This window comes from Saccopteryx leptura, chromosome 1 (genome assembly GCF_036850995.1).
Source record: "Saccopteryx leptura isolate mSacLep1 chromosome 1, mSacLep1_pri_phased_curated, whole genome shotgun sequence".
In the NCBI taxonomy this organism is placed as follows: domain Eukaryota; kingdom Metazoa; phylum Chordata; class Mammalia; order Chiroptera; family Emballonuridae; genus Saccopteryx; species Saccopteryx leptura.
In genome coordinates, this window is record NC_089503.1 from 103,505,371 (window position 1) to 103,521,236 (window position 15,866).

General features: G+C 39.4%; 1 protein-coding gene across 4 annotated transcripts in view; it reads left to right on the plus strand.

The window, feature by feature from the left end:
- The window catches only part of USP28 (ubiquitin specific peptidase 28), a 64,915-nt gene that overhangs the window by 4,104 nt on the left and 44,945 nt on the right, over positions 1 to 15,866 (plus strand). For 3 of the 4 annotated variants that reach the window (XM_066372855.1, XM_066372877.1, XM_066372870.1), the window contains exons 2-5: positions 9,799 to 9,876; positions 10,878 to 11,010; positions 14,538 to 14,643; positions 15,530 to 15,689. In XM_066372855.1, the coding sequence (XP_066228952.1) occupies positions 9,799 to 9,876; positions 10,878 to 11,010; positions 14,538 to 14,643; positions 15,530 to 15,689 (477 nt within the window). Of the gene's footprint in view, positions 1 to 3,553; positions 3,605 to 9,798; positions 9,877 to 10,877; positions 11,011 to 14,537; positions 14,644 to 15,529; positions 15,690 to 15,866 lie in introns of those variants that run through there. The other variant, XM_066372861.1, reaches the window with a different exon arrangement.

Genomic DNA, 15,866 nt, shown 5'->3' on the forward strand with positions numbered 1-15,866 from the left:
GCGCCTGTTGGAGGAGGAGGATGCTGGCATCTAGTGGACAAAAGCCAGCAATGCTGCTAAGCACCCTACAATATATAGTATATCCCCTAAATCAGGGGTCAGGAACCTTTTTGGCTGAGAGAGCCATGAACGCCACATATTTTAAAATGTAATTCCATAAGAGCCATACAGTGACCCATGTTCTTTATGCATTATCCAATAAAAATTTGGTGTTGTCCCAGAGGACAACTGTGATTGGCTCCAGCCACCCGCAACCATAAACATGAGTGGTAGGAAATGAATGGATTGTGATACATGAGAATGTTTTATATTTTTAACGTTATTATTTTTTTTATTAAAGATTTGTCTGTGAGCCAGATGTAGCCATCAAAAGAGCCACATCTGGCTGGCGAGCCATAGGTTCCCGACCCCTGCCCTAAATGAAGAGTTGTCTGGTCTAAAATGTCAGTAATACTAGGCTTGAGAAACCCTGGTCTGTATGATGTCTCTCCTTACTCCTAAATTATTTCATGTCTACTTGTTTACTTTATCCTAGCCTAACCCTCCTCTCTGCCCTGTCTCAGCTGTTGCCTTGTCCACCTCCTTTCTTTCACTTTGTTCAGTTTTTAACAGTTTCTAAATCTTCCTGTTTCTTTTTAAAAGTTTTTCCAGTAACAGTTTAATTCTGCTACATTGTAGAAAACTTGGAAAGCACGGACCCAACAAGATCAGCTCTTGGCTGGTAGTAGGCACAGCCCCTAGACTGAGACAAGTTGATTCCCAGGTTCCACGACAGCTTGAGGTAGCAGTGACAGGTTCTGCAAAAGCCCTGTTGGGAGTTGGCTGTGGGGACCAATGTAGTCTCCAGCAGGAGGGCTGATTGCCCAGAGGCCTGCAGAGAGGCTGACCGGGCAGCAGAAGGTTAGCTTGTAGGGTAGTGAGTGGTTTTATGTGGTCAGCATCTCCCATGCTGCCCAACGAGAGCCTTGCCAAGAGTAGGCTTTTAGAATTTGTCACTAGCAAATGAAACGCATCTCTTGGAAATGACCAGTGACTGACTACCTTTGGTCTAATCAGTGGCCTTTTAGTAATAATTCTTTTTAACATTTTCCCTTAGTTATTCAAGTATTTCTCGAGTCCTGTTCTCATGCTTTTATTTCTAATGATTCTTTATTGCCACTTATTTGTTATTTATTTTTAAATGAGAGGAGGAGAGATAGAGAGACAGACTCCTGCATGTCCCCTTACTGGTAACCACATGGCAACTCCTTTCTGGGGCCGATGCTCAAATCAACCGAGCTGTCCCCAGCACCTGAGGCCAAAGCTCAAACTAACTGAGCCACTGGCTGTGGGAGGAGAAGAGAGAGAGAAGAGGGGAGAGAGAGCGACAGAGAAGCAGATGGTCACTTCTCATGTGTGCCCTGACTGGGAATTGGACCTGGGATATCCATACACTGGCCTGACGCTCTGTCCACTGAGCAACCAGCCAGGACTGAAAATGCATTTCATATGACTGTATTGTAACTGTTTCCTAATCTAATTTATATTTGGTTTCTGCATGCAAATGTGTTCTAAAGTAAGAAAAAGGCAAGGTACAGGACGTGGTGGATATTGTAAAAAATATATTTATGTGCAGAGACCATTTATGGAAAGATACATCAGAAACTATTAACAGTGGTTACTCCTGGGAAATGGTACTGGGATAGGAAGTAAAGGAAAATTTCCTACTCATTTTTTTATCTTTTTGTACTGTTGGAATTTCTTAGTGCATTTAAGAAGAAGATATGAGAAAATTTTAAGGTTAATAATAATTAGTTCCTTTTTTCCTGTTAATTCCAGTTTAAACCCCTCTATATGCAATATAAGAGTGATGAAATTTTAAAAGCTTTTAATGCAGGGGTCAGGAACCTATGGCTCACGAGCTAAATGTGGCTCTTTTGATGGCTGCATCTGGCTTGCAGACAAATCTTTAATAAAAAAAATAACGTTAAAAATATAAAACATTCTCATGTATTACAATCCATTCATTTCCTACCGCTCATGTTTATGCTTGCGAGTGGCTGGAGCCAATCACAGCTGTCCTCTGGGACAACACCAAATTTTTATTGGATAATGTGTAATGTACACAAGTCGTTGTATGGCTCTCATGGAATTACATTTTAAAATGTGTAGCGTTCATGGCTCTCTCAGCCAAAAAGGTTCCCGACCCCTGTTTTAATGCTTTTTAAAAACTTTAAGCCAGTTAATGAACTGAAACAGTCATTTTCAAAATGCACTTATTTTTTGCATCATTAAAATCAGTTATCTAGTAACCTATTTCAGGAGGTTTAGTTGTATCCATAAAAAAACTGATATTTGTTATTTTTAGAGAGTCATAGCCTTATGGCATTTTCATTTCATTTTATTTTATTATTTTTAAAATTTTTAATATTTTTCTGAAGTGAGAAGCGAGGAAGCAGAGAGACAGACTCCCACATGTGCTCGAACAGGATCTTCCTGGCATGTCCACAAGGGGGCGGTGCTCTGCCCATCTGGGACATTGCTCCGTTGCAACTGGAGCCATTCTAGAGCCTGAGGCAAAGGCCATAGAACCATCCTCAATGCCCAGGCCAGCTTTGCTCCAATGGAGCCTTGACTGTGAGAGGGGAAAAGAGATGGAGAGAAAGGAGAGGAGGAAGGGTGTATAAGCTGATGGATGTTTCTCCTGTGTGACCTGGCTGAGAATTGAACCCGGGACTTCTACATGCCGGGCTGATGCTGTACCGCTGAGCCAACCAGCCAGGACAGCCTTATGGCATTTTTAAATAAAAAAATCTCAAGTTGCACTCTGAAAGTCTTTATTAAACAAAACGGTTTACCAGGACTTTGCTAGTAAAACAAGAAGAAGACATGTCTAGGGACATGTATCGAAACCAACCATAGTCCTAGGTAAGAAGGACAACATGTCCATCATCCTGGAGTTTTGCAAATGTTTTTATATTTCAGGTGGGGGGGGGGAGAGAAAGATGTAAGCTGATTTATGTTAGCTCTAGACTGAGGGGATAAAAGAAGGTGAAATGGGGCAAGTGTGGACTAGGGGTTACTAAATTTCAACATATTCTAGAATGTGAGCAGTCTTTTGTCAGAGCTGGTCCACAGCTATTAGCAGGCTACTACTGTTCTGTCTCTCTCGCTCTCTGTCCACTGTGATTTTAATTTAGACCATCTCAGAGTTTTTTTCTTATTAGTGTATTAGATTTCTGCTTCATTAGTAAATTGGACCAACAAAGAGTTGTTACTGGAAGAAAAACTGAAAAAGCCGAAGGGTTCTTATGGACTGTTCCTTGTTTTGTGCAAGTTGGAAAGGTTAGTGGGTGTTTCAGATTGCATTAGGACCTGATTGTCCAGGCTTTGGCCAGATGGCACAGTGGGTAGAGCGTCATCTCAGTGCGTCGAGGTTGTGGGTCTGTCCCATGTCAGGGCATGTATGAGAAGCAACCAATGCATGCACAACTAAATAGAACAAGTATATGGAGCAACACATTGATACTTCTCTTTCTTTCTCCTCCCCCTTTATTTTTCTCTTTCAGGTCAGTGGGGGTATAAAAGACCCTGTTATCCAGGTTGAATTTCTGGAGTTGCTGCTGTATGTTTTCTTTCACTTCTAGAAATTATTACTTTTATTTTACTTTTCTTGGGTACTTAAGTTTTATTTTAAAATTAGAAAACAAGATCTTTAATTTTGGAGGGAACTTTATTAGGCATATCTTGTAAGTTCTTTAGAGTAAAGAAACATTTATCAATATTTATTTAGTTTTAAGTGTAGCAGTGCCTTTGTAAAAATACACAATTGAGATCAGGAAATATGTACACCAGATTGATGAAAATATCTTCCTTGTTTGAAGGAATGAGATAATCTAGAATGCTTCTTATCTCAATACTAAGCTAGGTATTTTAAAGATAAAACTCAGTCATCTCACAAATTGGCCTCATCTGATTAAAGAGAATTTAAATTAGTTGCAGTAGATTAGGCCAGTTATTTATTACAAAAATTTGATAGCTTAATGTTTTTATTGTCTGAATAATCTTGTTTACTGCTTATTACAAGATGAGGTACTGTCTTTGCCATAAACAAGCCTCAGTCCTGAGGAGTGCACTGGATCACACCAAAGCACCAAGTCGCTGAGATCAGAAAGCTTGAATTCCTCCTTTCTAGTGCCTTTCTTCACTGCCTCTGGGCAAGAAAAGCGAGTACTTTTGGTTTTATAAAAACAATGTGAATTCAGCTAAGGAAATGCAAACCTGTTGGTTCTTGTCAATTATTTGACTTATGATGGGAGCACAAGCTTTGTTTTGTCTTGTGTTAGATGTGTACTGTATGTGTGTGTGTGTGTGTGTGTGTGTGTGCGTGTGCACAGCATCATAATGGTGAAGTTAATATTTAAATCAGCTTCCTGTGAAGTTCCAGGAGAAACTGTGAGTTAGTAATATAGTAGGATCCTAGTGATCTTAGTTTGTCCGTTACTGTAAAGTACACATTTAATATATAGTACTTATTAGGATTTTGGTTGTGGGTACTGTTTGAGAACTTAGGTTTAGCTGAATATTTATTAAGACTGAATCATGTAATAGCTGTTGTTTATGTTAACAGCATAGCCTACCTAATCCTTTGTTATTCAAACTTTTTTTTTTTTTAGTGAAAGAGAGAGCATGCTTTGTTAAGCTGATTATATTATCTCCAGTTTGGGAAGGACCAGGTGCCTTTTCAGACTACCAGTCAACTTCTCAATTATCCCTGGGTTTGGTCTTGGCTGCTTCCCCTAACCAGTCCATTTCTTATATCAGGGGTCCCAAACTTTTTACACAGGGGGCCAGTTCACTGTCCCTCAGACCGTTGGAGGGCCAGACTATAAAAAAACTATGAACAAATTCCTATGCACACTGTACACATCTTATTTTAAAGTAAAAAAACAAAACAGGAACAAATACAATATTTAAAATAAAGAAAAAGTAAATTTAAATCAACAAACTGACCAATATTTCATTGGGAACTGTGCTCCTCCACTGACCACCAATGAAAGAGGTGCCCCTTCCAGAAGTGCGGCGGGGGCTGGATAAATGGCCTCAGGGGGCCGCATGTGGCCCGCGGGCCGTAATTTGGGCACCCCTGTCTTATATCTTCCTGGGTTCTGTGTCCCTTATCCAATCGTATCCTTTTCCCAGGTTAGGCTCCACCCCCTGTGATCACTGTCTTAGTTCTAGAGGCAGGTGCCCAGCAGAGGGATTTCTCCTGCTGTTTTTATTCCTCAGTCCTTCCTTCCCCTTGAGGATTAGGCCCTGAGGGCGGAGTATACAAGTCCCCTGGAGAGCCTGTGAAAGCAGCAGCATCCCAGCGCAGCAGGTCCAATACTGGATTCAGCATCCCAGCTGATTACTAGGGTTCTTAGTGTCTGATCTCTTTTGATCCTTCCTTTATCCATATTTAGCTACCTTCTGAGCTCTGTCCTATGGATAATTCAAATGAGGTAGTATGTTGTATCATTCTTACCTTTATGGAGGCTAAAATTTCATAATTAAAACAATTGGAGTACCCCATGATGAGCAAAACCTGGTAAAGACAGACTTATTCATTCACAAGTTCATCTGTTCCCTCAACAGCGAAGTTAGAAAGGGGAGAGAATAGTAAGGACCAGAGTCCTTGGGAACACCTTTAAAGAAGACGTAAGGTGAATATAAGCTTTGATTGTAGATTGGCATTCCATGGTTAATCTAGGCGGTATTACCAGAAATAGTAGAAGTAGCCCTTTAAGGCGTGAGAGGGTGAGTTTGTGAGGTAAGGAACTGTGTAGGAGAAAAGGTTGAGCATGGTGAGAGTAGAATCAAATAATGGTCTTTGAATAATAGCAAGATGAGGAATTGGGATTTGAATTACCATGTAGAATATTGTTCTTAGAGCTGTAGAGAATGATTTACAAAGGTATCACTTCTGTCCAATAGCTTTGAAAAGGGTAAATTGAGAGTGTTTTTTCCTGAGTGTACTATTCTAGATGTATTGATGTCCACCGCTACCCATTACAAAGTAGAGAAAGAGGAGTGGGGCTTTAACCCATGGCCAAACGTACTGATTAGTGAATTAGTTCATACTTGTGTACTGTACATCACTGATTTGCATTTATTTGGCATTCTGAGAGCTCTGAAATTGAGATGATCCTTACATTTACTGTCATCTAGATGTGATATAGTTATCATTGTAGGTTTGGTCATAGCTGTTTCCACTGTCAAAACAGTGGAGTTATATGCACTGTATGTACTACATGGTTTGTTTATTTGCCATGTAAAGTATCTTTAAAAAGATGACACTATGATTCAACATTTAAATAAAAAAAAGAAGAAGAAAGGCATAGGAACAAATGCAGGATATATATTTGATTTCATGTGAAACAAAGGGATTGCAGTTTCAAGTTTTTGTGCAAAGCTACACTCAAATGCTTTATGGGACCTAAGAAGGAAAAATGCTATAGGTATATTGTTTTGTGACTGAGAAATGTGCAGAAGAATTGCCTAGTGCATGGCAGGCCTAGTACATCTGGAAGGAGGGGAAATTGCTATATTTTCCAACATAAATAAGAAATTGTAGAGCTACAAGAAGTTGATGTGACCAATTCATGTCTCCTAGGACTGTCCTGAAGACATTGTGTCATAGATAAGTGGAAACAGTTTTTCTCCTTAGTGTATAAAATACTTTTTATAGCTGATGGCACCTTAGATTCCATCAAATATAGTATTTACCTCAAATACAGTATTTACCTCAAGTATAGTATGTATTCTCCCGAGGCTAGCTTGTTTAGAGCTGACTGTACTATTAAGTAATCATATTTGTGATTATATAAAGGCAAACGAAAGAGATAGGAAACTTGATGAGATGCAAAGGTTGAAGTCAAAATACAAGAATAAAATTTTGTATTGTTTTGGATCAAGTAGGTATTTTTTTAAATGATTTGAGAGACAGAGGAAGAGAGAGAGAGACATCAACTTGTTGTCTTGCCTATTTATACATTCATTGGTGGATTCCTGTGTGTGCCTTGATCGGGATCAAACTTGCAACCTTGCGTATTGGACAACACTAAACCAACTGAGCTACCTGGCCAGGGCACATCAAATAGGTATTCTTACCTGTTTTGTTTTCTCAGATACAGCAGTGCATAGAGGTTAGAGTGCAGACTGGAGCCAGACAGCTTGGGGTTAAATCTCAAGTCCACCCTTTACTAGTAAGCAATAATGTTGCGTAAGTTATTTAACTTCTCTGTGCCTCAGTTTTTTGTCAAATGGGCATAATATCTGTCTCAGGTTTGTGTGAGGGGTAAATTAGTTAATACATGAGAAGAACACCCAGCTAAGAGTGAGCAATGTGTGTTATTTATTTTTTACTGGGATTATTTTCTGTGAATCCTAAGTGTCAGTTGATATACAGAGTAATTTGAGGTCGAGATGTGATTATCTATCTTACTGTTACCTTCTAGGCTCCAGTTTAGGTTTAATGTGCTACTCTTTTACCTCTTCGTATTATTCCACCTCTTTTTGGGGCATATTGATTTTGATTTCTTAATGAACTGTATGTAATTTTTGATGTATAGAGCCACATACTTTTACCCAGTAAAATCAAATGTAATTAAAATTAGTTTGGAGAAAACTTTTTAAAATTTAATTTTCTAAAAATTACACGTTTTTTGTTTTCAGCATTTGCCAAGGCTAAATCTGGACACCTGCTAGTCTAGTCTGATAGTCGCTCTCCCAGTCCACAGGCAGTGACTCCTTTTGACAAAACTCATAGCCTCAAAGACTGATGGTCTCAGCAGGGTCGGGTTTCATTTCTATCCTATGACTGTGGCTTATCACTAGAACAGAGAGACTGACTGTAGGGATGTTTCATTTAGTTATTTCTAGTTGTATGATACTTAAGTGTGTTGCACTGGGCCCTCAGCTGTTGAAGTACCTAGGATACTGTTTCCGTTGCAGCTGGTGGTGATGCACAATGCCTCTTGAAGACATGCTACTAACTGAGATTGTTAATGGTGACGTGTTAAGGATTTGTTCTGGTCTTAATTCTTGGATAACTTTAGGAATGGTTTACATTAGATTTCTTCTCACTGACATAAATTTGAACCGTTTTGTTTTAAATATTCATCTAAATCAGTGGTAGTCAACCTGGTCCCTACCACCCATAGTGGGAGTTCCAGCCTTCATGGTGGGTGGTAGTGGAGCAACCAAAGTATAAAAAAAAGATAGATTTAACTATAGTAAGTTGTTTTATAAAGATTTATTCCTCCAAACTTAGTGAAAATCTGACATAAAGTACTTGGTAAGTAATTATTATTACATGCTTTAACTTGCTGTAACTCTGCTTTATAAATTTTATAAAATAAAGTTACTTCCCTACTTTATAAATCACCATTACCGTGGAACCAGTGGGCGGTTAGAAAATTTTACTACTAACAGAGATACAAAAGTGGGCAGTAGGTATAAAAAGGTTGACTACCCTGATCTAAATGATCATTGTCTTCAGTTGGACAGCCAGTTTAAATTGAGCTTACTTGTAAGTAGTTTTTTTTGTGTGTTAACTTTTGTCTTTGTGCAACACAGGATAAAATATTCAGTGAAGATTTTAAGGCTGAAAAGGGTTATTATAAACTGATCTTGTGGGAGCTGAAAGTTACCATAGGGTCAGTTTTTCTGTGATTCAGATCAATGAAGAGAAAACATCCCACGGTTTATTACCCCTGGCATTTTATTTATAATTCAAAAAATTCTAGCTTTAAACTTAATTTTAAGCAATTAAACCTAAAGTTTTAACTATGATGTTGGTGATCTCATTTGTTAATTACATGTTGGAAACTTAATGTCAGTGAAAAATGACACATACAAAAGGCATGTGCACTGAAGCTTAAAATAGCTCATCTTCACATCCATGCAGATTCCCCGAACTCCAGAGATGACCTACTTACTCTTGTACTACTCACAAGAAGAAAAACCTGAGGCACTTTAAGCATCCCTTTAGGATAGAATACTACGTTTAAATGTTTTACATACTTACAGTTTCATTGTTTACTCATATTTTTTCCACAAGTGCCAAAAACATTTTCCACGAGTGAGCATTTAAGAGAGTAATAGATGAGGTGCTTTAGCACGTGCCTGGACCATGTTGTGGCTAGGGGAAGTTTCCCCTTTAGTTCTTCTGGCTGATTGAATAATTCACATGACATACAGCAGCAGTTAACAGGAGAAATAAAATTTAATATGTGTGCACAGAGTACTCACATAAGCGTGAAAATTACGAAGTCATATAAGCGTGAAAATTACGAAGACGGAGGCAAAATGAGGTAGCTATGTCAGCTGGGACAAGAGTCTGGGATTTCAAAGGGGAAAGAAGTGATTCACAGGGAAGACACCAAAGTTGACAGCAAGTTCTTGCTAGGTGACTCAGAAACAGTGGGGCACACATAATTCACATGTGCCTAAGTGAATATGCTAAGGTGATTATGCTAAGGGTTCCTTCCAGAAGCAGAGTTTTCTATCCGAATCTCTAGGTGAGAAAGGAGAAGCTAACTTTTTCTATTTTGTTAAGCTTTAATTGTTTTCAGCTCACAATGATCTGTTTGTCAGGGTGGCACATTCTAGAAGACTCTGACAACAGCCAGTATCTTGTTGCTCGGAAGTTGTCAGTTCTTTAAAGTGAAAAATGCGAGTCTCAGACCTGTTTTTTCAGGATACAGATACTCATTAAATGTATCCAAGCTTATGTTCTGACGGACAAATGTCTATGTTTTTGCCACTCAAATGTAGAGCTGCCAGATGCTGGTAAACCAGCTGAGGGAAATCACAGGCATCCAGGATCCTTCCTTCCTCCACGAGGCGCTGAAGGTCAGTGTCAAGCTTTGTAACAGTTGTCCATGTCATAGTTATGTCAGTTCAGGCCATTTTAATGCCAGAATGAAAGTGTATACAGGGATAGAAGCTCTACAGGCTGAAACACCCAGTATCTTCAACATGTAAATTATAAAGGGGGTGGGATTTCGATGGGGGAGACTCTCAGTGGCAGAACATACAGGGCAGGAGAGATTTATGAAACATATCAACGAACTGTATTGTATAAACATCATGGATCCTGCTCAAACAAATGACCTAAAAATATCTGAGTCTGGGAAGTTTGAAATGGTTATTTGTTATTTGAAAACTTGTTACTTACTCTCCAGATGTGATAATAGCATTGCTTGTTCTATTTTGAAAAAGATACATTCTGAAATGTTGACTGAAGAAGTAATCAGATGCTTAGGATTTGTTTAAAACACTCTGGGAGACTTGAGCAGAATGGGTAAAACAAGGTAGACCACCTTGGTAATTGTTGAAACTGAGTGATAGGCAATAATTATACATTCCTTCTACTGCTATAAATGTTAGAGAGTTTTCCTAATAAAAACCTCAAAACAAACAGAAGTATGGTCATCACTACAGAACATGGCAGCTGCGTGGCATTTTTATTGCAGAGCCTGACTTCATGCAGGAATCTCTGGTTCTTAGCCAGCCCCCATTTATACATCATGCCCTGACCATTCTGTTAAACCAGGAGTAGCAGCATCCAAAACAGTGAGAAGGAATCTCTAGCAAGGTTTTCCTTTTTGCACATTGTGGTAAATCAGAACCTAGCAGCTCCTTCCCTGGAACTAGGAGTTTGATATACGTTCTAAGCACCCTCTCTTACCATCTTCCACCTTACCCTTGTGTTCTAATTCTATGCTAGACATATGCTTACACTTGGTATGTCACCAGGGTAGTAAGGAATTATCACCAAAAAACTAACTCTCACTACTTATGTTAAATGCTGTGATGCTTTACTTTTGAAGTTTTTATTTTTTTCTCCTTAGGCTAGTAATGGTGATATCACTCTGGCTGTCAGCCTTCTCACTGATGAGAGAGTTAAGGAGCCCAGTGAGGACAGTGTTGCTGCGGAACCAACTGAAGCTGAGGAAAGTGCTGCCAACAAAGAAGTCTTAGCAAGTAAGTATGTCCTCTCTTAGTCCTGCTCTGAACTAGCGAAAAGTAAGTGTGAGTTTCCTATCGATCATGTCAGTGTTTGGGAATAATGGTAATGATAGTGAATTATTAAACCGTCACTGCGTGCCAGGCACAGTTCTAAGCACTTACATGGATTCGTTCATTCAGCACTTATTTGCTGAGCGCCTACTTTGTGTAGCACTTTTGATGAACTGGAGATGAACAGAATAAACAAGAATTCCTGCCCTCGTGTTGCTTATTTTTTGAAAGGAGATGGACAAACAAATAAATTATATAGCACATTAGAACATGGTAAGTCCCATAGAGAAGGAGTAAAGGAGGGAGTAAGACAAGGAGTTCTGAGAATTAGATATGAAATAGGATGGCCTTTTGAGAAGGGGGAGTGAGTGAGCCTTCCGGTGGGAACGTGGAACGTACACTGGTTTGCTTAAGGGCCAGCCAGGAGGCCAGGGCTGTGGCTTAGTGAGTGAGGAGGGCAGGAAGAGATGCGGCTGTGGAGGGAACAGGAGGCAGGTCACGCAGAGCCTTCACATGTGCTTGGTGTTTGCTGTGCGTGAGCTGGCTAGCCATGGGAGCATTTGGAGCAGAGGAGTGATAGAAACTATTTCTATTTTCTGAGATTATTCTGACTGCTCTGTTGAAAATAGAATGTGGGGGAGTGGGCAGTGAGCATGGGTCTGAGTGGGCAGCCAAGGACCAGTCAGAGAGCTGTTGCAGATGAAGTTGGGTGGACCAGGATGTAGTGATGGAGGTGTGAGAACGGCTTGCTATATAGGATTTGCTTACAGGATAAGGGTTGTGAAAAAGAGGAGTGAAAGGTGACTCCAGGTTTCTTTTCCCCAAGCAGCTGAAAGGATGGATTTGCACTTAATTGAAGTGGGAGTAGCAGTAGATGGAGCAAATTTGGGGCGGAAGATAAAGCAGTTGGTTTTGGAATATTAAGTTTGGATGCCTGTTAGACATTCAGGTGGAGTGTCACAAAGGCAGTGGAGATCCAAGTGTGCAGTTCGGGGGAGAGATCTGGGCTGGAGCTAGAGAAAACTTCGAATCATAAACCTGTAAATGGTGTGAAAGTTACAAGACTGGATGGACTCTCCAAGGGAGTGGGTATAGAAAAGAGAAAAGGTGCAGTGAGTAAGCAGTGGGCACTCCCAGTGTTAGGAGGCCTGGGCAGGGAACAAAGTGTCCAGGGGGAAGCAAAGGAGGTTTCCAGGGGAAGGGAACCATCGGCTGGGTAAGATGGTTTTAACGGATATGTGGTCTCTGCAGTTTTGAGCTCTTCTGAATAATGCTGGTATGAATATTCTTGTATATGTCAGTGCACATAGTGACTTTTTTCTTAAATTTTTTTATTTATTCATTTTAGAGGCGGGGGAAGAAGGTGAGAGAGGCTGAAGGAGAGAGAGAGAAGGGCAGGGGGAGGAGTAGGAAGCATCAACTCCCGTATGTTCCTTGACCAGGCAAGCCTAGGATTTTGAACCAGTGACCTCAGCGTTCTTGGTTGATGCTTTATCCACTGCACCACCACTGGTCAGGCCATAGTGACTCTTCTCAATCACTATTTTGGGATACTCATCCATGTTGAAGATTATACAGTTCATTATTTTCACTGGTGTGTATTATTTCATGATTTGAATATACCCCAGTTTATATATATATTTACTGACTTTGGGGTTGTTTCACATTTTTTGCTATTATAAACAAGGCTTCTGGGAGCTATTTGGATTCATGTTACTTGTGCATGGCTAATGTTGTTGAGCATTTTCTCATGTGCTTATTTAGTTGCAGAAAATTTCTAGATAGTTTGTATATAAGTCCCTTCCTTGATATATGATTTGCAAAAATCTTCTCCCATTCTGTAGGTTGCGTTTTGACACTCTCGGTGGTGTCCTCTGATGCCCAAAGGTGGTTTTTTGTTTGCTTGTTTTTGTTTTTATGTCAAATTTAAATATTTTGTTCTTTGGTTGTTTTTGCTTTGGATGTGATCTCTAAGATGCCATTATTAATCCAAGGTCACAGAGGTTTACAGTGTTTTATTCTAAGAGTTGTATAATTTGAGCTGTTACCTTGAGGGCACAATTCACTGTAAGTTCACTTTTGTAAATGATGTGAGGCATAGGGTTAAGGTTGTTCTTTTGCATGTGGGTATCCAGTTGTCTCAGTGCCACTTGTTGAAAAGATAGTCTTTCTCTGTTGAATTGTCTTGGTACCTGTGATGAAAATCAGTGGACCATAAGTATGAGAATTTTTTCCTGTTCCATTGATTCTGTTCCATCTATCTCTGTATTTGTACTTATGCCAGCAGCCCACAGTTATAATTACTGCAGTTAGGTGGTTTTTTTCTTTTCAAATTAAACGTTTTTCACTTCTCATATAGAAATTCACTTAACTATTGTACATTGATCTTTTAGCTAGCCACATTTTATTATAACTAGTATTTTTTTAGATTTTGGGTCTTTCTTGTAGGTGATTATTGTCTGTGAATTATGACAGTTTTGTTTCTTATTTTCCAATTCTTATATTAAAAAAATTATTTCTTATTTCATTTTCTTATTGCACTGACTGGGACTTTCAAAACCATAGTTAATAAATAAAAGTTTTGATAGTATACATCTTTGTCTTAGTCTTGGTTTTAAAGGAAACATGTTTAACATCTCACCATTAAGTGTAATGTTTGCTGTGGGGTTTTCATGGGTGTGTTTTCTCAGACTAAGGACATTCTCTTCTCTTTTTAGTTAACTTGAGGTTTTTATTCTTGAATAGAGGTTGACTGTTATTAACTATTTTTTCTATATCTATTATCATCTTTTCCTTTAACTTTTTTTTTTTTTTTTTTTTTGTATTTTTTCTGAAGCTGGAAACGGGGAGAGACAATCAGACATAGACTCCCGCATGCGCCCGACCGGGATCCACCCGGCATGCCCACCAGGGGGCGATGCTCTGCCCCTCCGGGGCGTCGCTCTGTCGTGACCAGAGCCACTCTAGCACCTGGGGCAGAGGCCAAGGAGCCATCCCTAGTGCCCGGGCCATCTTTGCTCCAATGGAGCCTCGCTGCGGGAGGGAAAGACAGAGACAGAGAGGAAGGAGAGGGGGAGGGGTGGAGAAGCAGATGGGCGCTTCTCCTGTGTGCCCTGGCCGGGAATTGAACCCAGGACTTCTGCACGCCAGGCCGACGCTCTACCACTGAGCCAACTGGCCAGGGCCTTCCTTTAACTTTTAAGATAGTGAATTTTACTGGTTTATTTTCTAATGTTAATTCAATATTTTCTACAGTAAACTCTTAATATATAATCTTTTAATATATAATGGTCTTAATATATAATCTTTCTTTGTACATTATCAGGATTCTGTTTGCTAATGTTTTATTTATATAGGTTTTTTGCATTTGTAATCATGTGTGAGTTTGAGTCTATCTAGTTTTGTGAATGCTTTTATTTTTTTTCCTCAGTAGAGACAGGAGTACAGTGTTTCCTGCATGTAGACTGATTAAGTTTCAATGTGTCTTACAGAAGTAATAGATCTTACTCATGAGAACAAAGATGATCTTCAGGCTGCTATTGCTTTGAGTCTACTGGAGTCCCCCAGTGTTCAAGCTGATGGAAGAGATCTTAACAGGTAATTAAATTAATTTATAATCTTTGCTCCTCGCATTAGTGTGTAGGTCAAAGGCAGTAGCTCTGTGAGTGTCACTCAGGAACAATTCTGCCAGGCTCCTTCAATTGCACTGGAATTAAAAAAATTTTAGAAGAGAATTTTTGAGCTTGCTCTTGTTCACTTTTGAAAAAGCCAGCTACGATAAGTGTCTTATGCAGCCTGTGGTCCTGGAGTAAAACCCTGCAGGTTTTGTAGTTGAGATTTGCCAAGTGATGGGGAAAAAAACACCTTAGTGCAAGTATCTGATAAATATGCGTGCCCTTTGTAAATGTTGAAGGTTATGTTGACTATTTGAAAATGAAATTATGATTCAGCTACCCTCTCTCAGAAGTGCAAAGGGGATATATTTTTTGAATTGGTACTGATTTGATGGTTGTCTGGAATTGTCCACACATATCCAGGTCCAGCGTGTCAGTTTCCAGATGTGTTTTTCCCTCATACTGCTGAGCTTTGCTTTCAGGGAAACCCAGGGCCAGGTTTGGGTGCTGGATGGTTTGGAGGCTCTTATATTAAGCAGCATATCTCTCTTGCCTCTTTCAGTGACACAATCTGAGACAAAGCACTGTTGTTGAAATGTAAAACTTTTAAAATGATAGCTATAAATAGTCTTGAGTCTCAATTCAGTTTCATAAAAAACTGTATTAGTAATAATCTCTGTTATGGAAGAATTAACATCTCTATGTTTAAATATTTTCACTTACATTATGATATTTTAATTACTCTATAGCTAGTGATTACCCAGTAAATAGTTTAAACTACTTATGAAAGACTACCAACATCCTCCATCTAGTATGTTGTTCTTGAACTTTTTTCTTTTCCTGTTATGTGGTGTGTGGGCACAATACAGGATGCACGAGGCAGCCTCTGTGGAAATGAAACGCTCAAAGAGAAAACGCTGTGAAGTCTGGGGAGAAAGTGCGAACCCCAATGACTGGAGGCGAGTTGATGGTTGGCCAGTTGGGCTGAAAAATGTCGGCAATACATGTTGGTTCAGTGCTGTTATTCAGGTATGGCACTTTAGAGAGACAGCTGTGTCTTCTGGAAACAGTACTGTAATTGGTTCAAATGAAATATGAGAAACATAGTTTTTAAAAAATATAAATACAGATAAAACTGGGGAGTTTTCTCCGTGGCATCACTGTGTTTGGTTGCTTTCTTGTGTTTTGGATTTATCTGCGCTGGTG